This window comes from Giraffa tippelskirchi, chromosome 3 (assembly GCF_054371585.1).
Source record: "Giraffa tippelskirchi isolate mGirTip1 chromosome 3, T2T-mGirTip1v1.2.pri, whole genome shotgun sequence".
NCBI classification, from domain to species: domain Eukaryota; kingdom Metazoa; phylum Chordata; class Mammalia; order Artiodactyla; family Giraffidae; genus Giraffa; species Giraffa tippelskirchi.
In genome coordinates, this window is record NC_137277.1 from 132556328 (window position 1) to 132583508 (window position 27181).

Sequence of the window (27181 nt, forward strand, 5' to 3'; positions counted from 1 at the left end):
AGTCGTCAGGGCAAATCTGCTGCACTGCACCCATTGTACAGATGAGCATAGAGAGGTTCAAGAAGCTAATTCACGTGCCCAGGACAGTCACTACACATCAGTCTGTCTGTGTGCCCCCAGTGGGTGTGTGTGTGTCTCCACCTAGGGCCCCCGAGACCATGAAAGCCATCCCTGGTTATCTGCCCTCTCCACCTGGGCAGAGGCAGTGCAGTGGTGGTTCTGGTGTCCTCCTTTTCAATCATTCTCTGCTTCCCCTGGCTGTGAGACCTTGGGCAAACTTCTTGTCTTGTCCTTTGTAAAATGAGGCTCATAATAGTCCCTTCCCTATGGGACAGTTGTGAAGATTAAACTGCTTTATACTTTAAAATGCTTAGAAAAGTCACAGACACCCTTGGGCACTCAGTAAATACTGACTTTGGAGAGTTCTCCCTCAACACACCAGGCCTCTGCCCCATGCCCGGTGTTTAGCATCTCCACTGAGCTAACCACAGAGCCAGCTGATCCCAGTGTTGGGATTCAATGGTGAGCAGGGAGCCCTTGTCCTTGATTCATGGAGGCAGGAGGAGCAGGAGCAACCAGACATACACAAGAGGGTTCAAATTCCCTCAGAAGGGACTGGGGTGCCCTGAGATCATCTGAGGTAGGGGGGAGGGCAGCCCAACTCCAGGAGGTCAGCGACATTTTCCTGGGGAAAGTGATGACCCAGCTGAGGACAGAGCACTGCAGACAGAGGAAACAGTACGTGCAAAGGCCCTGTGCCAGTGACAGGAGGAAGCTGGCGAGGGAGGCAGGCAGGGGCACCCACAGGGCCACTGTGTAAGCCACACTGAGGACTTGTGCCTTTTTCATAACAGCAGTGGGAACTCTGGAAAGGTTTGGGGTGGACAAACACAAGGATGTGATCTGGTTTGGCCATAGTGAGGAATGTAGATTGGATGGCAGTTAGTTAAGGGCCCCGGGATGCCTTAGGCAAATGGTGGGCTGGACCCGTGGAAGTCAAGAGAAAGGGGGCATGTGGAGGGCTTCAGCGGAGACTCAGCTGTGAGGGAGATGAGGAGGGGTTGTCAGGCCGACTCCCACTCCCCCACTCTGCTGCTGTATGGGTGGTGGATGCCCACAAGGCCCAGCCCTGCAGGAGTAGGGCTGTGTGGGCTGAACTGGGGCTGCTACCCTTCAGACACAGGAGGCCAGGTGGGCAACTGCTGTCAGGAAGTTCACTGTCAGAGCCGCTTAAAGTGGGGAATGGAAAGCAGTTTGTGGTGAGATCTTGCTGGCCCCGCCCCTCCCCACCTCTCTGAAGATGGACACTGAGGACCCAGAAAAGCCACACATCAGGGCTCCTCTGGACCAGGGTCTGAATCCTGCCCTTGAGCAAGTCTCTAACCTCCCCAAACCTCAGTTTCTTATTTACACAGCTGGGTTTGCGTCTTGGGGGACGGTTCAGTTGCTCAGTTGTGTTTGACTCTTTGCGACCCCATGGACTGCAGCATGCCAGGCTTCCCTGTCCATCACCAACTCCCGGGGGACACCTTGTGTTCCTGGGATCCTTCCCACCACAAGAGAAAGATGGTGACATGGTCTGAGTGTGTCACCTGCTGGCCTGGGTGCCAGCCATGCTCCCGGGCCCCTCTGTGAGGCAGTGTCCCCCACAGCATCTCTGGAGCACCTTCTGTGTACCCACCATAGCCCTGCTTCCTAAAAGATCTACAAGCCCCAGTTCTTAGAACCCAACAGAATACACAGCCAAAAACAAAGATGTGCTACAAGTGCTTCATCCTTCTGGTTGAAAACAAAGTCTACAATTACATGCATGCTGCAACTGTGGGGTATTTCAGAGTGCCCAGGCCATCTCAGCATCTGTCATCCCATTGCAGCCTGGTGATCCCAGTGCTGAAAGGGGTCCCATTCTATACTAAGGACATGGAGGAACATTCCAGTCTTGCACAGCTTAACAGTTTGCCCCAAGCCATGAAGCTGACTTGTACAGACATACATACAGGGTACCAGCCCTCACCCCACCCCAGGCCATTGGTCTTGGGCCCAGCATCCCTCATCCATAAGGGAGACAGTTAGGAGAGAAAATCTCAGAATCCCCTTTCAGCTGGAGGATTCTGGGACCTCCTGTATCCTCTCCACAGCCTCAGAAAGGTGTTTCTCCTTGGGGCCCAGCAGTAAAGGGATTTGCCAGAATTGCCAGTCAAGGATAGGGGTTGGGGGAGAGCCAGGCGTGGTCGCCCCCAGGGTGGGAGGCAGTGGAGCAGGGGCTCAGCTGAGGCTCTTTCACTTGGTGGCTGTGGGCTTTCTAGGGGGCCAGCTGGTCCTGGGCATGGGAGTTCAGAGGGTCACAGGGTTCACTCCTGCCCCCACTGCTCCTGCAGTGGTGGTGGTGTGGCACACTGATACGCTGACCCTGCGGCCAGCACAGCCTACGTCTTCCTGGAGCAGGGACCTACAAGGTCTGAGCAGGCAGAAGGGAGGAAGGCATTGCGAGCCCAAGCGTGGGAGTGGGCTGGGCTGGGCCATGTGCGTCAGAGGCTGGGTTCCAGCAGGCGCTGCACGTGTTCACTGGCAACCTCTCCAGCCCAAATGAGCCTGAATGCCACTGGAGGGAGCGGGGTGGGCAGAGGCACAGCATGCCCCTGTGCCAGGCGGGCCTCACACATCACCTGATTCACTCTTCAGCATAGCCCTGGAGTCTACCCTTTATAGTGAGGTAATGGGCCCAGGGAGGGTCTGGAAAAGTTGGAGACCTTGGCAAGTGGGTCGTTGACCAGTGATATTGTCAAAACATTTCTAGGCCTCTGTGTGTCCAGAGGGGAGAACAGAACCCTGAATGGCAGAGGAGAGGCTGTAAGCAGGAGCCTGTTGGAACAGGGAGCCCTGCTGGGGGCAGGTCCTCCTCCCTCCCCGTAGTTATGTGTGCATGTATGGGGGAGGGGAGAGAGTACTCATGGACAGTCAGATAGGGTGTAAGTGTGTGTGCGCGCTTGCGTATCATACAGCTGATCATGCTGGATGAAGGAAGCTGGAGGAGAAAGATACTTCCATTTATGTAATAGACAAATACGCAAAACAGGCAACTCTAAGCCAACTGTGAGAAGCCAGGGAGGTGGCTGCCCCGGGGAGGGTCGGGAAAGGGCCGAGTAGCTGCTGGGCCCTGCTTCTTGGCCTGATGCTGGCTTCTCAGGTGGGTTCCCTTTAGGAAAGGCCACCAGTCAGCTCACCTATGGTTTGTACCTTGGCTGTCATGCCTTTAAGCATTGCTGCATGCAGTCCTGGCTTCTAACAGGAGAGCCACGAACACAGCTCCTTGGCACACCAGGTGTGGACAGATCCATCCTGCAGATGAGCAAACTGAGATTGAGAGAGGCCCATGCCCCAGAGCCCCCAGCCGGACAGGGGCAGAACTGCAGTGCCCATCAGACTGGTCCCCTTTCCCCCAGTCCCTTTCCCCTGTCCCACCCCCCGCCGCGAGTGCCATCATGCTGATGCGGCTTGGCTTGGATGTTCCACAGTGTCGCGTTTCTCCAGCCCCCGGGTGACACCCCGCCTGAGCCGCAAGCGGGCGCTATCCATCTCCCCGCTCTCAGACGCCAGCCTCGACCTCCAACGCATGATCCGGACCTCGCCCAACTCGCTGGTGGCCTACATCAACAACTCCCGCAGCAGCTCGGCCGCCAGCGGGTCCTACGGACACCTGTCTGCCGGTGCCCTAAGGTGAGCCCAGCCCAAGAGCTGGGGCCAGGAATGGAAGCTGGGCAGGGGCCCAGAGGGGAGGGTCTACACAGGCCATCCCAGGAGAAAGACAAGACTTGTATTATTTTTTAATTTGTTAAAGTATAGTTGATTTACAATGTTGTTAGTTTCTGCTGTACAGGAAAATGATTCAGTTAAATGGATTTTCTTTTTCATATTCTTTTCCATGATGTTTTATCCCAGATATTGAATATAGTTCCCTGTGCTGTCCAGTAGCACCTTATCATTTATAGGACTTGCTGTATTTGTAAGTCAGCAGACTTGCAACTATTCCATGAATTCAAAACCAGTAGGGATGATGCTGAAATGTGCCAACATTTGGGTACATCTTCATGAGCCTGTTTTTCACCCACCAAACAACTTCTGATGTGATTAGTTACCTTTACCGAACCTATTATGAAAGCTTCCATCATAAAGTCAAAGGCGATTTTACTGATATTTCAATGGGTGTCACTGACCAGCATGGGGGCTACTGGAAGTATGATACTGACTTGGCCCTCACATGTCTAGGCTGGCAGAAGCCTCCCTCCTGGGTCACAGCATGGCACACCCAAACCTCCTCAACACTGCCTACCCTGTCCCCTCTGTGTAGCCCTTGACTGTTCACAGAATTCAGACCCCAGCCAACCTGACTGAAAACCACGTCCTTCCCATGGCCCTTCAGAAAGAGGGCAGGGGGGGCAGATAGGAATGTCAGGAGAGCTCAGCCCAACGACCAGGACGAGGAAGGATGACAGTTGCATCTGTTATCTTTTGGTGCATGACAGAACAAACAAACAGAAACCAAAAAACAGTTTGGTAGCAGTTTCAAACAACAACAAACATTTCCATTCTGCACCGTTTCTGAAGGTTAGGAGTATGAGACTGGCTTAGCCTCAGGTCTCAGGAGGTTGCAGTCAAGATGTCGGCCAGTGAGACTCACCTGCGTCTGGCATCTGTTTCCAGGATGGCTCACCCTTGGGGCTGTTGGCTCAAGCTTCAGTTCCTCTTCACAGGAGCCCCTCCACATGCTGCTTGAGCACACTCACAGCATGGCAGCCAGCTCCCCTTCCTCCAGCCCCCAGGGGAAGTGATCCCACAGAGAGCAAGAAGGAAGCCACAACATCTTCTATGACTTAGCCTCAGAGGGTACCATTTCTCCCTTGATAGATCTTGTTCTGTAAAGAGCGGTTGTTTCATAGGTGGGTGGCCTGGTAGAGCTCAGAAGTGCAGTAGGAGTTCAAGAAAAGAGGAGGATGTGAACAGAGGGCTTGGGGTGCACTTCCTGGACGAGGGGGCATTAGAACAGACTTCAGAGGCCAAAATGAGTTCAAATAGTCCAGGAGCATCAGTGATGCAGGGGTGCATCTCAGGCATCGGAGCAGCGAAGGGCCAGGAGGTGGGGAGTGACTTGCCAGGGCAGAAGGCTGCATCCTGGGGCAGGGCCTAGTGTATAGCTCAGAAGAGGGCGCCTGAGACAGCAGGCAGTGGGGAGCCACAGCTGGTGCTTGAGTGAGGTAAAGTCACAGTGATGGGGAGAGGTCAACAACTTGACCATCCTGATCTCTGGGCAGGGTCCCGTCTGCCCAGGACGCTTGAGCCTCACAGAACCATGCCTCCCACCCCACCCCACCCCAACCCCACTCCTTCACCTTGTCTGCCCTTCTCTGCAGCCCAGCCTTCACCTTCCCCCACCCCATCAACCCCGTGGCCTACCAGCAGATCCTGAGCCAGCAGAGGGGCCTGGGCTCGGCCTTTGGACACACGCCACCCCTGATCCAGCCCTCGCCCACCTTCCTGGCCCAGCAGCCAGTGGCCTTCACCTCCATCAATGCCACACCCACCCAGCTCAGTAGCAGCAGCAACTGTCTGAGTGACGCCAATCAGGTAGGTGGGTGCAGGGAGCAGGGGGGCCATCAGCTACTCCTGTGAACCCAGTGAAGGCCGATCGTGGCCATCTCATGCTAAGAACTTGTGGAAGGACTCTGGGCACAGGTCTGGCTGGCAGGATACCTCTGGGCAGAGGCCATGTGATCAAATGGGCCTTGGGCTGGATGCCCTTTCAGGAGACCCAGAATGGCGCTTCACACTGGCCTCACTGCCTGTGGGCAAGGGCCCAGCCTCAGTTTTTTGGCCACTTGTCTGATAAGACTAATGAGCAAATGGAGAAACTCTAGGATTCAGAGTCAGGCATCATACAGGGACTTCATACATAGCATGTAACATGGATGAAACAGATGGAATCATGGCTAATACCATCCAGCTTAGTTTTAGAGCATGACAGCCATCTTATTTGACTTTCCCAATGGTCCTTAGATAGGCCTGGGCCCACTCACACAGTACCGGGCACACACTTGGTGCCATAAGCATTTGATGAATGAACGAGGTCCTGTTTTGCAGATGAGGAAATGTAACTGGAGTCACGGAGACAGTATCAGACTGTGAGAAGGTCACAGGCCTCAGATTCAGATAGTATTTTGAACCCTGATTTGCCCGAAAGCTCTTTCAGCCTGAGCTGACGCCCCTGCAGAGTAGGGCCTGCCACCTATATTAAATCACTGTACCTGGGTCCACCTGGATCCTGGTTAGCACCCATGATGACAGTTCTTGAGGTGAAGCACAGGCCACTCAGTTTAGGAGCAGCTCTTTTCAAGAAAGTTCTCCCCAGGACTCCAGCCAGCCACCCAGCACCTCCCCCAGATGGTGGCTGTCGGTTTTTGTCCCATCCCCTGACACTTGAACTGTGGTGCTGGAGAAGACTCTTGAAAGTCCCTTGGACAGCCAGGAGATCAAACCAGTAAATCCTAAAGGAAATCAACCCCGAATATTCTTTGGAAGGACTGATGCTGAAGCTCCAATACTTTGGCCACCTGATGCAAAGAGCTGACTCACTGGAAGACCCTGATGCCGGGAAAGATTGAGGGCAGGAGGAAAAGGGAACGACAGAGGATGAGATGATTGGATGGTATCACCGACTCAATGGACATGAGTTTGAGCAAACTCCAGGAGATGGTATAAGACAGGGAGGCCTGGTGTGCTGCAGTCCATGGGGTCACAAAGAGTCAGACATGACTGAGCAATTGAACAACTGACACTGTAGCTGTAACCTGCTAGTCCCAAGGAACCACACCTTCTGTCCTGCTCCCTGAGTGGCCAGGCCCTTTCGTCCTCAAACTTAGAGTTGACCCTGACTCGGAGGGTGAGAAGTTGAGGCCACAGAGTCAGGAGTGGGGGTCCCCAGCATTTCTCAAAGAGAGGGTCTCCTGCTCCATCTCTGTGGGGTGGGGGCTACATAGTGGGGAGGAGGGCGGTGATGGGCCAAGCTCTGGCTCTCCTGGCTGAGGACTGAGCTGGGGTGGAGGGGGGGAGTGTTGCTGAAACTGCAGTCACAAATGTTGACACAGATGGTCTATGTGCAGAAGGTCCCAGAGGTAAAGCCCCAGGAAAACTTGGGAGATCCTGCCTGAATGTGATGGGTCCCTCTGTGCTCCCTTCTCTCAGAACAAGCAGAGCAGTGAGTCGGCTGTGAGCAGCACCGTCAACCCCATCATCATTCACAAGCGCAGCAAGGTCAAAACTGAGGCTGACGGCCTGCGGCCAGCCTCCCCATTGACCCTAACACAGGTAACCTGACAGCTGTCCTCGGGCTGGGGCCCGGCCTCATCCCCCAAGGGCCATGACTCTGTTGGGAATGGGTGATGGACAGCTTGCATGAATGAATGAGTAAATGAATGACCCAGAGAGGGCACATTGCGAGTTCAAGGAGGGCTGGAGCTCTGTCCCTGCTCTCTGCACCCCATGTGCTCATCAAGCACCTGCTGAACAAAAGAAGGAAGGGAGCCAAGGATGCTGGGTCTGCAGCACAAGCCCCTGGTAAACTGAGTCGCTCACAGCCCCTGAATGGCTCAGGCCTGTCCTTGCTCCCTCTCCCTGGAAATCTGTCCCCAACCTTATCCCCTGGACAGCAGGAGTCACATCCACCCAGAGGCTCCCCCGCCCCCAGCCCTACCCCACCAGCTTCTGGGTCACTTTGTCTCCTGTGCTGCATGGTCAGCTTTAGAAAGGTGGTGCTTTAGGAACAGTGCTTGGTTTGGCTCTGCGCCACCGGGTTTGCACAGGGCCTGGTGTGCAGTAGCTAGGAGATAAGGTTTTCTAAGGACTCAGTGCCGAGTTGAGGGAGTGAGTGTTCCAGTGTGCAGGAGGGGAGAGGGGACAGGTCCTGGTGGGAAGGATAGAAACAGAGCCACCTAAGGCCCAGAATGGGCCTCTGAGGTCCCTGGAGATCCTACCACTTGTTCCAGCACCAGGCTGGCAGGCATGCAGCCCCAGCTACTGGGAGGGTCAATGTGCGTACTGAGCTCCAGGGCCGCCTCTCATGGTACCTCCACCCATTGCTGCAGAATCAGCAGCTGTGACACTGAGTGTCCTGGGGGCCTCTGGTCCCCATCTCCCCTACATCTGCCGGACCATCCTTTATCAAACCTGTAAGCCATCGGGCATGCTCCGGGCACTTAATTTTTATGAAATATTGGGTTCTGTTATTGTCAGGCAAACACAGGGGTTGGTGACAAATTCTTCTCCCTTCACTGACGCCAAAGCATCTCCGTGTGATGCATGGTCTCCACGCAGCCGGCCATCATTGGGGGCCGTTGAAATTGATGAGGACAGCACGCATCCAGGGGAGATAAATGTGCTGGAGCTGCGGGGACAGGACTGCAGGGCATGGTGGGAGGCGGTGCAGGCAAGGGCGCTCAGCCCCGGGGAGCCCGCTGCCCTTCCTCACTCAATCCGGTGTCGGGGGCTGGGGTGGGGGAAGGCACACAGGGCCCTCCCTCCTGCCCAGCTCGGCTCCCACCTCGTGTCAGGAAAGGACAGGTGTTTATCACCAGGAGGTTGTCACCGTGTCACTCAGGGTCCTGATTCAGTGACCCGACTCCTTTCCTCCCTGACTCACTTGCAAGGTGGACGGGCTCTTTCTCTTGGCAGAACAGAACAAGTCCCTCCTCAGCTTCAGCCTGCAGACTCCTGGGCTAGGATGCCGCCTCGCTGGATCTGGAGGCCTGCCCCCCTGCTCCTTCGCCATCCTCCTTCGCTCAGATCCACCTGGCAGCTTTTTCACACCTTCTCTGAAATAAGCAGATCAGGCAGCTTGAGGAGTAATAAGGTTATCCCCAGTTTTTCTGGAAGTGCAGAGGCGTTCAGAGGCCCCTCCCATTGCTAGACATTCGGGACAAAATGTTCGCGCCCCTCCTTTTAAGGTGGGCTGAGTGCTGCTGCCTGGGGACTTACTGAACAACATGTCATCATTTTCCAGAACGCAAACATTGATTGTAAGGTGCTCTGGGAAATGACACCTGGAACCTGCCCCTCGGAGGAGCCCTTGCAGCATTTTGGAAAGCTGGTCCTGGGTGCGAGTCTGCATCAGCCATGGGAGGGTCACGGGGCTGGTTTCTGCCCCAAGAAATGCGTTCAGCTTCTGGAGGGAAGCTGAGGTGAGGGCTGCAGCCTCCGATCCATTGAGTCTCTGGAGCCTGCGGGGTCTGGGGTGCCTGGCTGTGGGGAGAGGGTGTCTGTCCCCCCCACTCAGCCTGAGCTATGAATGCTTTCCCTGGAGGCTCTTTTGAAAGACAGAACATTCCTGCCATTTTGGAAATAGTTTGCAAGTAAAACAGCTCCCCTAACATCTGCCCCTTTGCCTGGCTTTGCCCCAAGCCTGCCCTGTAGGCCAGGGGGTCCTGGGGAGGCCTCGGCCCGCTCTGGGGGGCCTCGCCAGGCCTGCCTCCCATCCTGGCCATCTGTGCCTCTCCCCAGGCCCTCTCCTGGGACCACTCAGATTATCCCAGGCTCCCTGCTTTGAGGCTGCTTTGTTAGCATCAGCTGGGATGGGGGTGGCCCTGTGGGGCTTACTCTCAGTCTGTTGCTGCTTTGGGAGGAAAAGGCTTTGTCCTCTTTGAAAGGAGCTTTGGTGCCTGTAATCAGTGGAAGGCACACCTTACGGGCCTTTCCTTCCCCCTGAAATGGGCACATGTGGGCTCTAGCCTGGCCAGAAACATGAACCCAGACATAGGTAACCACAAATGCAGTGTGTTCTGGAGGGAACAGTCAGCCTCCACTTGAATGTTAGGGTGCCTGGCTGTGGTAGCAGCATACAGACACCCACATTTTAGGCCTGTTGCAGGGAACCCGATGCTGGGAGAGTACTCTGGGTGCCATGTATGACCCTGGGAGGAGGGGACAGTACAAGGATAAGGCCAGGCCAATGTGTGTGGAGTTTCCTTTTGCCTCCAAACAAGAGCCGACCCTGTTCATATACACGCTGTGAATACAAATGCCCCATCCCAGCCTGTGGGGCCCACCCCTGCTCTCCCCGGAAGACACCATATCCAATAAGCAAAAGTCACTGCCCTCCTGTCTCCTGTTCTCATAGCCATGTCCACTGGACCCAGGATATGATGGGACACCTGGGTGATGACAAGCCAGCATATGTGCATGCTTGTGTGTGCACGCATGTGATGTGTATGGGAGTGCAGGTGTGGCTGCACCTAGACCAGCCCATGGGTGCTTGGCACAGCCTTCACGGGGCTGACAGTGACCTTTCCCTGGGACCAAGTGGCTGCACAAGGCTCAGGTGGGTATGCTCTGCCCCACCCCACCCACCAGGAGCAGCTGGCTGACCTCAAGGAGGACCTGGAGCGAGATGACTGTAAGCAGGAGGCTGAGGTGGTCATCTATGAGACCAACTGCCACTGGGAGGACTGCACCAAGGAGTACGACACCCAGGAGCAGCTGGTGCACGTAAGCCCCTGAGCACCTGCCCCTGGCCACGTGGAGCTTCCAGGTCCTCCGCTAGAAAGAAGGGACCCCCAGAGGTGCCTGGACCACCTCCTGGGCAAGTGGGAGGCAGGATTACTTACCAAAGCCTTACTTATTTCTGAAATGGGGCTTATAAATACATATGTAGTACAAGAGATTAAGAAAAATAAGGAGAAAGTTAGAAGGAAAAGGAGCAATAAAATAAAGCCCAGAATAAAGTTAGTATTAAAAACCAAGTATTCTGAGCTAGAGGTCACATACATATCTCTGTCTCTATTTTTTTTAAGCTTCCTGGCAGTCAGTGCAAAGAGGGAAATAGGATTAGTTAAGTCAGCCAGTGCCCACAAGATAATAACAAATCTAACACTGAAATCTGAAAGAAGTTTCTCCCATGGAGGAAGGAATCGGTCATTTCCTCTTGGAGACCATGCACAGATACTCAGTGTACATGGGTGCAGTTGAGTGTATATGCCCATACAAGGAGTGAGCTGCTTAAAAATGCCTAGTTACTGACAGATCAGGAGACCAGAGAAAATCATGAGAACTGGGTGTGCTCTTCAGGGTCTGCCTCTAAACTCCCTACAGCAGCAGCCACTGTGGGCTAACTTGTGCAGTGCAAAAAGCAGGAACAGGGGCTTAAGGTAGGAGGTGCCTGGCTTCCTACCTGACCCCACCACAGCTAGCCAAGCAGTTCTGACAAGTGACTGCATCTCTGTGAGCCTCAGTTTTTCCCTCCTGTAAATAGAAGTGGAGCCCACCGTACAGAGGGCTGAAGGCTGACTATGATACCAGCATAAACACTTAGCAGAGAGCAACCCTCCAAACACAGCAGTTCTCTCCTAGCTCTTCCTCCCTGTTCCCCACACCAGCCAAGTGTTCTCCTCCTCTGCATCTAGAAAAGAACTTTAAGTCAAGAATAAGTCTCCTCCAGTCCCAACACACACACTTTTTAGTGAGTGAGTGTCTATAAAGATAAACCTACACCAAGCTGGCAGCTCAACGTCTGTGTAGATACACACAAACACTCATATATACACAAACACACACACACACACACAGTGGTCACACTTACAAGCCATCCCACATGATTTACCTCCTCCCCAGGTCTGTAAAATCAACATTTAAGACAATACCCACTCCCTCTTCTTACTTTTATCATGAGCTTGCACTCAAAAACTGTAGGTTTCTTTTGCCTTGGGGTTTTTCTCCCCAAATTCTTACCCAGGGGACTGGAGTTTCTTGGCAAACCCATTGCTGCTGATGTTGAACCTTTAAAGCAGGGTCTTATCTAATCCCTCAGGGACTTGAACATAACTTATCAACCTGTGCCACCTCTTTGGGTTAAACAAATCTTGAGGTGGAGTCCAGGCCATGGGAACTGTGAGCTTTAAGCCGATAAGATGAAGAGAGGAGAAAGAGAAGATCTGAGGTGAGGGAAAGGGCCCAAGCAGAGGGATGGAGTGAAAGTCGCTCAGTCATATCTGACTCTTTGCGGCCCCATGGACTATACAGTCCATTGAATTCTCCAGATCAGGGTACTGGAGTGTGTAGCCATTCCCTTCTCCGAGGGATCTTTCCAACCCAGGGATCGAACCCAGGTCTCCCGCATTGCAGGTAGATTCTTTACCGTCTGAACCACCAGGGAAGCCCAGAGGAGTAGAGGGGAGGGTGTAAAAGATGCTTTAGCAAGGACTGAGTCGGCTCCAAAGAGCAGGGAGGGGATTCCTCATGGAAAGGCAGACAGTACAGATGTGGGAAGCAGGGCTCCAGCTGCAGGCTCCCACCGGGCCAAGGGCTGTCACTGGGACTGTAGGTGACCACCTGCGTCTGGCCCTGGAAGGAGCAGGGTCCCATGAGAGGGGGCAGCCTGCTCTGCCCAGCTCCATCTCTCTCTCTCTGCTCCCTGAGAAGATGGATGGCCAGACACACACATAAGCTAGAGCCCCTAGTCAATTATTAACAATTTGTTGCTAAGTAAACCAATAAGAAAAAAATGAAAGGCATTGTCAGGAAGCATTTTGATCATTTGAAAAGCTTTCAGAATGGAAAGTGAGGCTAATATGGTAAGATTTCCCTGGAAGTTCAAAGCACAGTGGATTTTGCTTATCTCCCTGTCAGCATTTGTATGCATAACAGTCTGGCCTGTCACCTGGGGCAGAAGGGCCCAGCGGTTTTCTGTCTCACAAGGAGAGAGGTTGCCGGTGTCCAGATGCTCAGCTCTGGGCAGCCTTGTGGGTTACAAAGATCTACAGCAGCGCTGTCCAAGAGAAAGACAATGCTGGCCCCAATGCCAGGCGCACATGTAATCTTACATTAGCTAGGAGCACATTTAAAAAGAGGGAAAGGAGACAGGTAAAATCAGTTGGAATCATATAGTTTGTTTAACCCAATATATCTAAAATATTATCCTTCCTGCATGCAATCGGTATAAAACAAAATTTTTGAGCTACTTCACGTCCTTTTTTTTCATTCTCAGTCTGTGAAACAGGTATGTGGCTTACACTTCCAGCCCTCCCTGGTTGGGACCAGCCACCTTTCAGGGGTTCAACAGCCACAAGTGGAAAATGGCTGCGACCTAGGCCAGTGCATGTCCAGAGGTGGGGGGAGGAAGTGGAAGCTGGGAGAGGGAATGGGGACCAAGAGAACAAAGAGGATGGGGATGGAAGGGACACTGTGCCCTCCCCCTCCTAGCTCCTCAGGGACCCAGGCTACAGGTAGGACACAGATGGGGCCTCAAGAGACTCCCTGGTGACTATCAGAGAGGACCTCCAGTGGAGAGGACCAGTCTACTTTGTCATTCTACTGTGTGAGTGACAAATGCCACTGTTACTATCCCCAGTTAAATAGGCAGCCTGAAAGATTAAGGCCATAAAGGTCCCAAGGCCCTACCCAAGTAGCCACGTATGCCAAGCTCAGAAGTAGTAATGGCCCTGCTCCCATGAGGACAGCAGCCTTCAGTTAAATCATCAAAGCAAATAACTGGAAAGCAAATGTCTACTGAGAGCAGCTTGTTCTGTTGCCCGTATCAGAAAACCTCCATGGCCCATTGCTCCCCATCATCGGAGAAACTGCCAGGGCGGGGACACAGGTGATGGGCCCAGGGCGGTGCTAGTTGGGGTGGATCTGAGGCCTCCTTGTCCAGGGAAGGCTGACTGGCCATGTACTTCCCTGCCTCGCCCCAAATGGCCCCACCTGCCCTAAGGGGCAGGGCCACCCCACTCACCCACCAACCCCCACCCTGCTACTGCAGAATCAGCTGGATGCCTTGGGCTGTCCCGCCTTGCTCTCTGGGCATTTTATCCCTGGGACAGCGGTGCACAGTGCCCAGGGCATGCTGACACAGTCAGACTCTAGCTCTGTCCTAGGCAAGCCACTTTAACAATCTGGGCTTTTGTGAAAAGAAGACAAAGCTAACATCTCATGGGTCATCAAAAAGAGAGAAGAGGATGTGTTTATGTTTCTGTTGTAATAAAGATGTTAGAGAATTCCCTGAGAGTCCAGTGGTTAGGACTTGGCAGTTTCACTGCCAGCATCCTGGGTTCCATCGCTGGTCAGGGAACTGAGACCCCTCAAGCTGTGGGGCCTTAAAGAAAAAAAAAATTGTTATTTAAAACTTTCTGGAGCCATAGGGGCAATCTTGGGAGAGGCTGCTCATGTACCCACTGTGAGCAGGTCTGCCTCAATACAGCTAATAACTGCCTACTCTTTGCAGCCTGGAAGCTTCATCATAACCACAAGTTTTCCATAGACTAGAGCCCAGCCCAGACTGGGATGAGCGGGGGTGGCTCTGACCGTCATGGATGGTCATTTTAATGACTAATTAGAAAAAGCAGCTGAGATAACTCATGAGGAGGCATGGCTGGCATGTGGATGCTGGTCCGTGTGGTGGGTGGTCTGCACAGACCAGGTGTAGTCTGGAGGGGTGGATGGCTGGGCTCATCCCTCTCCGTGGGCTTGTTTCTGGCAGCACATCAACAACGAGCACATCCACGGGGAGAAGAAGGAGTTTGTGTGCCGCTGGCAGGCCTGCACACGCGAGCAGAAGCCCTTCAAGGCACAGTACATGCTGGTGGTGCACATGCGCAGACACACAGGCGAGAAGCCCCACAAGTGCACGGTGAGTGGCTATGGTCTGGCGCATCAGCCAGGTTATGTGGGTCATGTTGGACGTGGCTGACTACGGAAAGACCCGGTGGAACAGCTTTGGAACAATGGGACAAGACTTGTCAACAGGGCATGCTGTCTGCTCCTGCCCGGTCTGGGGTCCTAGGGGCCCCTTGTTCTGTCTGCTGCCCCATTTGTTCACTTACTCTCCCTGAGTGTGTGCATCTAGGTACCTGCGGTGGAGGTGTGCTGGTGTCTCTGTGGTTGTGTCTGTGTGACCGGGAGCCCCAAAGCTATGCCCCACTCAGCTGGGTGGCCCTGAGCAGGGGGCTGGCTCGGTAGCTCCCTGCAGACTGTCCTCTGCACAGAAAAGAGTTTCACTGGAGAGTCACAGATTGAGTGATGATGGTTTAAAAGTCACTTTGGTGGACTTAAAAAAAAAAAAAAGTGAACACAATTATAAGACCTTTTGGACAGTCTCCCTTATGGAGTCAACAGGATTTGTGACTATCTGGTGAGATCTCTATTTAACACACAGGAATTTCTCCCTCTTTCAAAGGAGCAGGCCATTTGTATATCTTCTTTGGGGAAGACTCTATTCTAATATTTTGTCCATATTTAAATTATTTGTCTTTTTGTTGTTGAATTGTAGAAGTTTTACTAGACTCTAATTGGATTTGCAGGTATTTTCTCTTATTCTTTAGGTTTTCTTTTGATTTTCTTCATAGTTTCCTTTAAAAGATAAAAGTTTTTGATGTTCAGAGAGTTTGTTTTATTGATATTGCTTGTGCTTTTGGTATCATATCTAAGAAACTACTGCCAAATGCAAGGTCACAAAGATTTATCCCTGTTGCCTACTGGTAGTTTTATGGTTTATAGATATGTAGTTTTATTTATATGAACATATATAAATATATACACATATATATTTTTAATAGTATGAAAGTGAAGTCACTCAGTCGTGTCTGACTCTTTGTGACCCCGTGGACTGTAGCCTATCAGACTCCTCCGTCCATAGGATTCTCCAGGCAAGAATACTGAAGTGGGTTGCCATTTCCTTCTCCAGGGGATCTTCCCGACCCAGGGATCAAACCCAGGGATTGATTTCCTGCATTGGAGGCAGATGCTTTAACCTCTGAGCTACCAGGGAAGCCTTTAATAGTGTAGCTCTTCCATTTAGGTCTTTAATCCATATTCATTTAACTTGTATATGGTGTGGGGTAAGGATCCAGCTTCATTCTTTTGCATGTTGTTACACAGTTGTCCCACCCCATTTGTTGAAGAGACTGCTCTTTCCCCATCAAACGGTCTTGGATCCTTGTTGAAACCCAATTGAACCTAAATGTGTGAGTTTGTTTCTAAACTATCAGTTCTCTTCCATTGATGGCTACATCTGTCCTTATGTCAGTACCACACATGGTCTTTTTTAATTGAAGAATGGTTGATTTACAGTGTTATGTTAATTTCTGCTGTATAGCAAAGTGACTCGGTTATACACACACACACACACACACACACACACATATTCTTTTTTATATTCTTTTTCATTATGATTTATCTTGGGAGATCGGATCTAGTTCCCTGGGAATACAGTTGCTTGATTACCATAGTTTTGTAAGTTTTGAAATTGGGAAGTGTTAGCCTTCCAAGTTTGTCCTCCTTTTGCAAGATTATTTTTGCTTTTCTGAGTCCTTTGCAGAAGTTATTTTCTTAAGATCCTGAGTGGTAGCAAACCATAGGCCTCTGATATGAGCTGTGAGCTGCAGAAACAGAAGGCATTGGAGCCAAGTGTGCTCAGTCAAACTGGTCAGGAATAAAGGGGAGGATGTGAGGAATGGAACAGTTCCTGCTGGGGTTTATGTGTCATACTGGGGGCAAATTTCATAGCTACAATGGATGCAGTTGCAGTATCTTTGGAATAGGTAACTCTTGCAATGAACCTTCCCTCCCTCCCTTCCTGCCCCTCTCTCTGGCTCCTTCTTCCTTTCCTAAAATGTTTCTTGAGTGCCAAAAATGTTTCTCTTCGCCAGGCACTGATTCCTAGGAACACAGAAATGAATAGGACCTAGAAGGTATCTGCTCTCAGGGAGCTTGTATCCTTGTGGGAAGGCCAGATAACAAAATGATTAAGATAATCATAAACTGCATTAGGGAGTATAAAGAAAAAAGGGTGTTATTATAATTAAGAAAATCAAAGAATTGCTCTAGGAGGAGATGACCCCAAAGACTGAGAGGGGGTGGGCTGGGCCAAAGCCAGGGTGGGTGGGGACAGGGAAAAAGCTTCCAGCCAGAGAGGACGTTGTGTGCAAGGCCCCTCACATGGAAGAACTTGGTGGGGTCAGGGACTAAAAAGGAGAGGGACATGGCCTGAGCCAGGGTCAAGGTGGCCTGCTCCCTCAGCAATATGGGGGACACTGAATTTTATTCTTGGCACATTTTAATGCATAAAAATGTTCTCATCAGAGAGGGGCATCAGGAAACTGTTGAAAATAATATTTACCGAGTTTTTAATCATATGGGAAGAGTCTTATAATGTGCTATCAATTTTAACAAGCAGAATAAGCAACTGAATGCTCGAGATGTTCCAGTTCAGGTTTTTAAAATGTGAGGGGATGACCTGCCAAGTCCCAGAATGAGACTTGCCTGGAGGTCAACAGTGCCTGTCCTGGGCCATGGAAGGTTTCATTTTCCTCCTTGCACTTTTCAGTCTTTTCCAAGTTTTCGAGATGTGTCATTTACGTGATTAGGAGGGAAGGGAGATGTTGAGATCCGCGCTCCTGGCTGCCCCTGTAGGGCGGAGCGGATCACGGGGCTGGGGAGGCAGCAGTGGACCAGTCCGCAGGTTGGGCTCCCTGCACTGGATCTGGGACTCACTGTATCTGCCCTCACTGACCAAACCCTTCTCTTCCCAGTTTGAGGGCTGCTCAAAGGCCTATTCTCGCCTGGAGAACCTGAAGACTCACCTGCGCTCCCACACCGGGGAGAAGCCGTATGTGTGTGAGCACGAGGGCTGCAACAAAGCCTTCTCCAATGCCTCAGACCGCGCCAAGCATCAGAACCGCACCCACTCCAATGAGGTACCCGCCTGGGGTCCCCGGCATGAGTCACCCTCACCCCATGGCTTCTTGACACCCTTAGGCCATTTGGTAGCCAGATGTCACTCCCTGCCACCCCCTGCTGTTGGAGCTCAGCACACAGCCACAACCCCTGTCCCCACAGTCCGACAGCAGCTGATGACACACTCCAGCTACTAATGCTGCCTGGCCTGCCATGACTGTCAGCCTCCTCTCAATGGGGCACAGAGGAGGCTCTGTATCCCTAGGTAGCCAGAGCCCCGGGCAGAGCTGAGGGAGCCCGTGGTGTGGGCTGTACTTGCCTCCCAGTCCTTCCTAGGGTCAACCACTGTCACTCAGACTCAGGAAAGGATGTCTCTAAAAGTTTAGGGACATTTTGGACCCCAAAGGGACTTGCTTTGATAAGAAGTCAGAGGAATTCCCAAAGGTATTAACTCAGAGTGTCTAAAGACAAGAGATAGCCTTGGAAAGGTGTATGTGTTTGCAAGTATGTATGCGCCTGTGTGGATGTGGTTGTATGTATTATGCGGGGAGGAGGCATGGATATGTATTTGTAAGTATGTGTACACATGTGGGTGTTTATATACACGTTCAAGTGTGTGTGTTTATATGGATGTGTGTGTATGTGCATACATGTGTGTACATGTCTGTGTGTATACATGTAGACAGAAGTCTGTTTATATGTGGATGTGTGTGTGTGTGTGTGTGTGTGTGTGTGTGTGTGTGTGTGTATGAGCTCAGGACTGAGCGTCAGAAACCCTGGGTTTTCATCCCACTGCTGGGTGACTTGGAGCCAGTGTCTTTGCCTCTCTAAACCTGTCTTTCCTCATGAGAGAGAGCAGGGTGTTCAGTGCTGTCTCACAGACGTATAAGGAGGTAATACCCTCACTGATACTAAAAATACCAACGTGCCGATCGCTATGCTGATCACACCAGGTACTGTGTGTCTGTCCCCTCCCTCCACAGGCTCTGATCCCTGTCTCCAGTCTGAGGGGGCTGGGGGTGAGGGTCTCGTTAACCACATGCTTACCTGCAAGAAAAGGTGGCAGGCGAGGCCGGTGGGACGGGGTTCCATCCAGGGGTCCAGCCCCTGCCGACAAGGGTGCCGCCAGCTCTGCAGAAGGACCGGCTTCAGGAGGATGCGCAGTGCTCCCCTGCGGAGTCTGCCTTCCTGCCCCATGCCTAACGCCTCTTCTCTTCCCAGAAACCCTACATCTGCAAGATTCCAGGCTGCACCAAGCGGTACACGGACCCCAGCTCCCTCCGAAAGCACGTGAAGACAGTCCACGGCCCAGACGCTCACGTCACCAAGAAGCAGCGCAACGATGTGCACCTCCGCGCCCCCTTGCTCCGGGAGAGTGGGGACAGCGAGGCCGGCGCCGAGCCCGGCCGGGGCTCCGAGGACAACGCCGAGGCCAGCAGCACTAGCCAGGCTGTGGAGGACGCCCTGCACGTCAAGGCCATCAAGACGGAGCGCTCCGGGGTAAGCCGACTGGGCAGCAGAGGCCCGGTCCATGCCCCGCCCCCAGGAGGCCACACCCAGCGGCAGGAGAGCCATGCCATCTTCCCCGGGGGCACCCCCTCCAGGAGCACAAGAATGTCCCTCCTCTCTCCAGCTCAGTATCCCTCCCTTCACCACCTCGGGCCCCCACCGAACTTGTCTTGAGCCAAGTGGGTCCCATTCTGCTGGGCTGACCATGAGGAACAGTATGCCTGCCCTGACTCGGTCAGTCTGCAGGGAGTGGGTGGTTCCTGGTGGCTGACTCCGACCGGCCCCCAGGCGCCGCAGCTGCTTTCCACCCTTCTGTCCTGTCTCTGCGTCCTTGCCCTTCTGGCCTGCACCCCTTTTGTTCTAACCACCTGTTCTTTGTCTCCACCTCTTTCTCCTGACTGTACCTCCCCTAAGGATAGACGGTACTGAGGTGAGCAGAGGAGTGGGGCTGGGGGAGGGCTGGCATGAGTAAGGGCGGCTGGGGTGCTTGTCCAGGCTCCTTAAGGGCCTGGGAAGGCAGGTTTGGTTAGGTAGACAGCAGGTGCTGCAAGTGGAGCCGTTGGAACAGGTCATAGCTGGCAGCAGGGGTCAAGTGTGCAGTCACAGGAGGAAGCCGTGGGGTCCAAGCCTGCATGAGGATCAGGGCAGAGTGGAGGTGCAAATCCAGGCTGCAGAGGAGGGAAGGACAGACCTCCAGAAGGTCTTGAGTCCTGAAGTGAGGAAGGTGGGCAGTGCCATGGGCAGGTGAAAGCACTGCAGCTTCCCTGGAAAAGCCTGGAATGTGGGACCTTCAGGCCAGGAGTGAGCCAGAGATGCTGCATCTCAGCTGAGCCTTATTTGGGCTCAGATCCCAGGTCACAGTGAAGGTAGCCCACGTTCTGTGAAGTTCCGCACCGTACACGTGTGCCATGAACTCTCAGCCCACTTTACCTTTACTAAGAGGGAGTGCTGGTTTGGGGAGGGCAAGGGCTGCATCCAGCAGCTACCACCTCTGCAGTCAAACTCCCTTTCTAACAACCCATCTCCAGCCTTTTGAGCAGGCTGCTGCTCAAAAGGCTGAAGGTCAGCAGGCCTTCACTCTTCCTTGCTTCCTCAAGCAGCCCATCACTGCTGTCAGGATGCTTAAGTCTCCTCTTTCTGTATTAATTTCACACGGCTTCGGCAGCCTCTGTGGGGCTCAGCTTCCAAGTGTTCACACGCTGAAAGTTCTTCAAGCAGAGCTCCGGCCCAGACACTGGCTGGAAGAACTTAGGAGCACAGCAGGGAGGCTGTGTTGGGGGAGAGGGGCTGTTGGTGGGTGCCTGACGATTACCTGGTGCCTTCTACTTGCTGGGTTGTCTCCATCTATCCATTGACTCTCTCCAGGGGGCAGCTCAGGTCCAGCTTATAGTTGGGGAAGCCGAGGTTCAGAAAAGTAATGCTTTGAAACCTCTTCCATGCAGCAGCTTCCTTCTCGCCCCCACCCCCACCTCCCCAGGTGTGCAAGAGTGCTGTGTTGGGTGGCAGGGCCCATGATTTCTCGCACCCTCTAAGTCTGTGCCTTCTTATCATGCCCCCTGCAGCTGTGTCAGTCCAGCCCCGGAGCCCAGTCTTCCTGCAGCAGCGAGCCCTCTCCCCTGGGCAGTGCCCCCAACAATGACAGTGGTGTGGAGATGCCGGGGACAGGGCCCGGGAGCCTGGCAGACCTGACAGCTCTGGAGGACCCGCTGCCAGGGGCTGACACCTCCGCCCTGGCCACCCCCTCTGCTGGTGGCCTACAGCTGCGCAAACACATGACCGCTATGCACCGGTTTGAGCAGCTCAAGAAGGAGAAACTCAAGTCACTGAAGGATTCCTGCTCATGGGCCGGGCCAGCTCCACACACCCGGACCTCCAAGCTGCCTCCCCTCCCGGGAAGTGGTAAGTAAAGGCCCCAGATGCGCTGGTGGGGTGGGAGGGAACCCAGGGCAGCACAGTGTGATTGACACCCACCAAACACCATGTGCTCTGGAGAAGATAGATCTTATGAGCCCATTGCACAGTTCTGGAAATTGAGGTTCAGAGAGGTGAAAGTGCTTTACCCAGATCAGTGGCAGAGCTGAAACTTAGCCCAGGCATGAGTGACTCCAAAACCCATGCTCTTCCAACTACACCATACTGCATCCCCATACTCCTCAAAACAGGCAAACTCAGCTCCCATCATCCTGTTCCTCATGATCCATTCACTTGTCTATCAGGCACCTTCCATGGATAACATAGCAAAGACCCTCGGCAGGACAGTGAGATATTCCAGTCCCTATGGTGAAAGGCCATGCCACCAGATTCAGGATGAGCCAAGTAGCACCAAGGACAGAGCTCAGGGTAGTGAGAGAAAGCAGGGCAGCTGGGGAAGAGCTAGGAGGACTTCCTGGAGGAGGCAGCCCTGTCCTCAGCCTTGGGAAGTGTTGACCAGGCTTTGAGATGGAAGATGTCCTCGCTGAGCATTTCCTGAGTGTCGACTCTGCCGAGCAGTGTGCTAGGCACAAGACACCCTGGGGCGCTGAGCCTCTAGGCTGCCCTCCAGGCACTGATGGCCTATGTGGACGGTTAGGACGGGTTATAGAGGGGTGACACTGAGAGGCTCTCTCTTGAAGGGAGGATTGTTGCCCCAGCTGTTAGGGGAACTGCCAGCAGATGGCCTTCAACTCCCAGCCTCCTCCAGAGATTGCCTGGGGTGCTGACAGCTGCCTCACCCAAGGTCACCCCTTCCCAGGGTGGCCCACAGCCAGGGACAAATCAGGGATGTAGAGGCCGCTCAAGGCCCAGAGCTCTCCATGAGATGAGCCGCAGCTGTCGGGGGTCCAGTGTTGCATCTGTCTTCTCCCGGCCCACTCTGCAGCCTCTCTGCCCTCCCATGGCCCTGGGTCCCAAGATCCTCTCTGTAAACAGCCTGCTAGGTGAACACAGCCCCAGGGGAGCCCAGCTGGCAACACCCATCCATGGATGAAGAGGGTGCAGGGAGGCTGCGTTCAGGGCCCTCCTGGGCTCTTTTCAATAACCCAGTGTTCCCCAGCGACACATGCCACCTACAGCTGGAGAATGAGAATGGGGAGAATGAGAGCACAGGGCCTGCCTGGCAGCCGTAGACTGGGATCAAGCCTCCTAACTTCCGCTTGTGCCCTGGCAGTAAGCGCCACCATTTGCTCCCAATTGTCTCTTTCTTCCTTTTGTTGAGAAATCACTGACTGGGTGCCAGACCCCATTCCAGGGCTCTAGGCCCGGCAGGCTCAGCGCCGTCCAGGCAGTCAAAGCATCGCCTTTTGTCCCCCATTTCCAACGCTGATCCCACTCCTCTCCCACAGGCTCCGTGCTGGAAAACTTCAGCAGCGGCGGGGGCGGCGGGCCCGCGGGGCTGCTGCCCAACCCGCGACTGTCTGAGCTGTTCCCGGGCGAGGTGACAGTGCTGAGCCACCTGCAGGAACGCCGCGACAGCTGCACCAGCACAGTCAGCTCGGCCTACACCGTGAGCCGCCGCTCCTCCGGCATCTCCCCATACTTCTCTAGTCGCCGCTCCAGCGAGGCTTCGCCTCTGGGCGCCGGCCGCGCGCACCCTGCCAGCTCTGCGGATTCCTACGACCCCATCTCCACCGACGCATCGCGGCGCTCGAGCGAGGCCAGTCAGTGCGGCGGCGGCCCGGGGCTTCTCCAGCTCACGCCTGCCCAGCAGTACAACCTGCGGGCCAAGTACGCGGCAGCCACAGGTGGACCGCCCCCCACCCCGCTGCCCGGCCTGGAGCGCGCGAGCCTGCGGACCCGGCTGGCGCTGCTGGATGCTCCCGAGCGCGCGCTGCCCGCTGCCTGCCTGCGCCCGATCGGGCCTCGGCGGGGCAGCGACGGGCCACACTACGGGCCCACGGGGCCGTTGCCCGCTTTCCCCCACGAGGCGCCAGGCGGCGGGGCGCGGCGGGCCAGCGATCCCGGGAGGCGGCCTGATGCCCTGGCGGCCCCGCGGGTGCAGCGCTTCCACAGCGCCCTTGACGTGACCCCAGGCGCGCTACCACCACCCTGCGGCCAGGGCCGAGGCCTCCGCCTGCAAAGCCACACGAGCGCCGACGGCAGCCTGGCCCGTAGCGGCTACTCGCCACGGCCGCCCAGCATCAGCGAGAACGTGGTGATGGAAGCCTTGGCGGCGGGGGCGGATGGCACAGGCCCAGAGGTCAGCCTCGGACTGCCAGAGGACGACCTCGTGCTCCCCGATGACGTGGTGCAGTACATCAAGGCACGTACCAGTGGCACCCTGGAGGAGAGTACCCCACCGGTGTACCCGCCAGAAAGCACCTGCTTCTCTGAGAACCCCAAACTGCCCAGCCCCGGGCTGCACGGCCAACGCACCATAGCAGCTGCAGACTCCAACGTGGGCCCCTCCGCCCCGGTGCTAGGAGGCTGCCCGCTGGGCTACGGGGCCCCCTCCAGCCTGAACAAGAACAGCATGCCTGTGCAGTGGAACGAAGTGAGCTCAGGCACCGTGGACGCATTGGCCAGCCAGGTGAAGCCTCTGCCCTTCCCACAGGGCAACCTAGCTGTGGTACCGCAGAAGCCAGCCTTCGGCCAGTACCCAGGATACAATCCACAGGGCCTGCAGCCAAGCCCCGGGGGACTAGACAACTTACAGCCACACCTACAGCCCTGCGGTGGACCCCCCTCCGCACCCAGGGGAAATTATACACGGCAGCCAGGGGCTGGCGGCCAGTGTCCCAACATGACTGCCGCAGTGAACCCCCACCCCAGCTATGGCCAAGCCCACCCCCAGCTGAGCACCATGGGTGGGACCCTGAACCAGTTCCCCTCCTCTTGCAGCAACATGGCAACCAAGCCAGGCCACCTGGGGCTCCCCCAGCAAATGGAAGTTGCTCCTGACCCCACCATGATGGGCAACAGCCACAGGGAGCTCAGCCTGCCCAATTCCAGCCTGACTGGGATGCTACCACCTCACCCAGCCCAGAACTACCCACAGCAGAGTCATCACCTGGTGACCACCATGAGCCAGGAGGGCTACCACCAAGGCCCCAACCTGGTGCCTTCCTACCAACCTAGTTTCATGGAGCCCCAGCAGGGCACGATGGGGGCAGCCGGATCTAGCTTTGGCCTAATGCAACCCCGGCCACCCCCAGAGCCCGGCCCTGCCGGCCGCCACCGTGGGGTGCGTGCTGGGCAGCAGCTGGCCTATGCCAGGGCAACTGGCCATGCCATGGCTGCTATGTCAGCCAACCAGGAGATGGCAGAGTCTGTACCCAAGGGGACAATGGGCAGCATGTTGTCCCTACCCGCCCAGCCACCCCCGCAGGACACAGGCGGGACCCAGGACCACAGCATGCTCTACTACTACGGCCAGATCCACATGTACGAGCAGAACGGAGGCCCTGAGAACCAGGCCGGCTGCCAAGCCCTGCGGCCCCAGCCATTACAGCCCCAGGCCTTACCCTCGCCGGGAGTCAACCAGGTGTCCAGCACTGTGGACTCCCAGCTACTTGAGGCCCCCCAGATCGATTTCGACGCCATCATGGATGACAGTGATCACTCCAGCTTGCTTTCTGGTGCCCTGAGCCCTAGCCTCCTCCACGGCCTCTCCCAGAGCTCCTCCCGCCTCACCACCCCACGCAGCTCCCTGACTCTGCCCTCCATCCCTGCCGGTATCAGCAACATGGCCGTGGGGGACATGAGCTCCATGCTCACCAGCCTGGCCGAGGAGAGCAAGTTCTTGAACATGATGACCTAAGGCCCCGGCCCTGGCACTGAGCGTACTTGGAGGAACCATCGCTTCCCAGGACATGGTGCTTTTGTCTGTTTTACCTTTTTCCCCAAAAAGTATTAAATAGGTCTGAGGGAGTTTGGCCAGTGGCTGGTTCAGACCACAAATGCTTTAAGGGCAGGTTTATGTGCATCCTGTCTGGTCTTCCTTTAGATAATCTTTTGGAATTCTCAAAAGTCTTCTCGGAAAAGGCAAGGCAGGGATACAGAACTCGTTTACACAGTGCTTCACAGCCTCTGGTGTTTATGGGACTGCTCTGTTCTGGCTTTGTCACTTCTGTCATTTGGCTAATGAGCGATAACATTGGCCCAGGGCATTCCAAGCACACGTGGAAAGAGTTGAGAGGGACCACATTTGGGTTTGAATCCAAAAGCCATACCAGATATTCTAATCCAGGAAGATAAGTTTCTTGGTCTGGTGCCTGCAAGGTAAAGGAATTCCTGGTCCACGGGAATTCTTTGTGAAGCTTAATTGTTGAAGCCTCTGACATCCCTTGCTGTGGAGGGGGAATTTCTTTTTTTTACCTGGATGGTTTGGAAGCACATCCTTATTATGGGTTTGGTAGAGCTGGTATCTCTACCCTGCAAACCCAAGTTTGCGGCTGGCTGACTATCCAAGTGTACATGGATGAGTAAAGTATGAAAACATTGCCCAAAAAAGGAAAGAAAACAATGTAATACTCAGGGCAAGCCCAGAAGCTGCCCAGGCCTCTCCAGACCATGTTTACAGTGTTCATGCATGTAGAATGTAGCCCTTCCTGAAAAGAACACATTTCTAAATACCTCGGAGCTGCTGGAGCTGCTGGGGGTTCGGGATGGACCAAGGTGAGCTGAAGTGTGTGATGAAGGGGACCTGGGTAAAGAAAGCAGACTGGGGGCCCAGCCTCAGGCCGCCCTGGAGGTCTCCCAGTAGAAAGAGGAAGTCACATGTTTACCCAACCCTGTTTCTCCAATGCACTGTCCACCCACCTTATGGTGGAAAACTGTGTGGCTTGATGGCAGCCTTTGCCCACATTCCTCCAGGCCGTGCTGTCCACTCACCAGCAGCCCCCTGACTGACCCCAAGCTACAACATGCAGTCCTGGTATCTTCTGGCCTCCCTTCCCTCCACCCACCTGTTCATTTCAGAGAGTAATGATATGCATGGTGTTTTGGGCAGGGGTGGGATTGTGAAGGGGTTGATTCTTGGGACTCTGAGGGACCATCTCTGAATTTTCCTGTTCAGTGTTGACCAAGCCCCACCTGGAAATGGAATTTGGAACTGGCGTCAGAAGACATTGTTCCCGAACATATGGGAGGGTGAATGGATGCATCCTCCCCACCACACACGTTCACAAACACCCCACACCTTTCTCATGTTGAATTTGTGGCAACCTTGCTGAATCCACCTGCATCACTATGAACTTGACACTGACTATGAGCCTGACTTCAACCAGAACATGGCCAACACCTCACCTGGGCCTCTACACCCCAGAACAGCAAGTGCTTTGTCAGGGTTCAAAGACAAGGTCAAGTTCAAATGACAGCCCTGAGACACCTCCAAGGGTCTGGGCTCTGTGTGGTGCATGTTCTTCCCCTGGGCTAGGATTTCACTGGCCGTTTCCAATTTGTATATAAGCTGTACAGAAGACGGCGTCCCTGAAAATACTGTAGTTGCATCATCCAGTCAGATTTATATCTCCAAAACATTTTTAGCTTTTTCTACATGCTATGAATTGAGATGACATACTCAATTTGTAAATAAGTCGTTTTTGTACATTAAAAAAAGTAATTTTTTCATAATTTATTTGATCTATCTGCTTCTTCCTTGACATTAGTTAATGAAAACCTGGGCAGTAAATTCAGTGCATTTGAACAGAAATGAGGCTGTATTTTTTTCTCAGCAGCATCAAAATTGACTGTCCCGCCTTCGCCAGGAAATGTTTAACGCTGGGGCATTTACTGGCTGTTTGTCTGTTGTCTCGGGGTGGAGGCAGGGGGGAGGGGGCAGTGAGAAGGGTTTGACGTTGCAGAGGGAATATCTTGCTGTTCTTCCAGCCACGTGGTTGGAACATCTAAGTTGGTTTGCTGACTGTGAGATGCAGCAATGGTCTCAAGCCCTCCTCATGTCAGAAGCCCCTCTTGGCCAGGCAGTCGAATGAGCACACTTGAGTTGTGGGAGGCAGGGAGAGGAAGACAGGCAGCCCCCTGTCCTCTG

General features: G+C 54.1%; 1 protein-coding gene across 4 annotated transcripts in view; it reads left to right on the plus strand.

Moving 5' to 3' along the window:
- The window catches only part of GLI2 (GLI family zinc finger 2), a 256391-nt gene extending 229625 nt beyond the window's left edge, over positions 1 to 26766 (plus strand). For 3 of the 4 annotated variants that reach the window (XM_081576000.1, XM_081576002.1, XM_081576001.1), the window contains 9 exons: positions 3516 to 3717; positions 5409 to 5622; positions 7237 to 7359; positions 10396 to 10530; positions 14516 to 14665; positions 17565 to 17729; positions 18931 to 19209; positions 20781 to 21117; positions 22539 to 26766. In XM_081576000.1, the coding sequence (XP_081432126.1) occupies positions 3516 to 3717; positions 5409 to 5622; positions 7237 to 7359; positions 10396 to 10530; positions 14516 to 14665; positions 17565 to 17729; positions 18931 to 19209; positions 20781 to 21117; positions 22539 to 24952 (4019 nt within the window). In that variant the 3' untranslated portion in view covers positions 24953 to 26766. The remainder of the gene's footprint in view (positions 1 to 3515; positions 3718 to 5408; positions 5623 to 7236; positions 7360 to 10395; positions 10531 to 14515; positions 14666 to 17564; positions 17730 to 18930; positions 19210 to 20780; positions 21118 to 22538) is intronic. The other variant, XM_081576003.1, reaches the window with a different exon arrangement.
- The last annotated feature ends 415 nt before the right edge of the window (positions 26767 to 27181 follow it).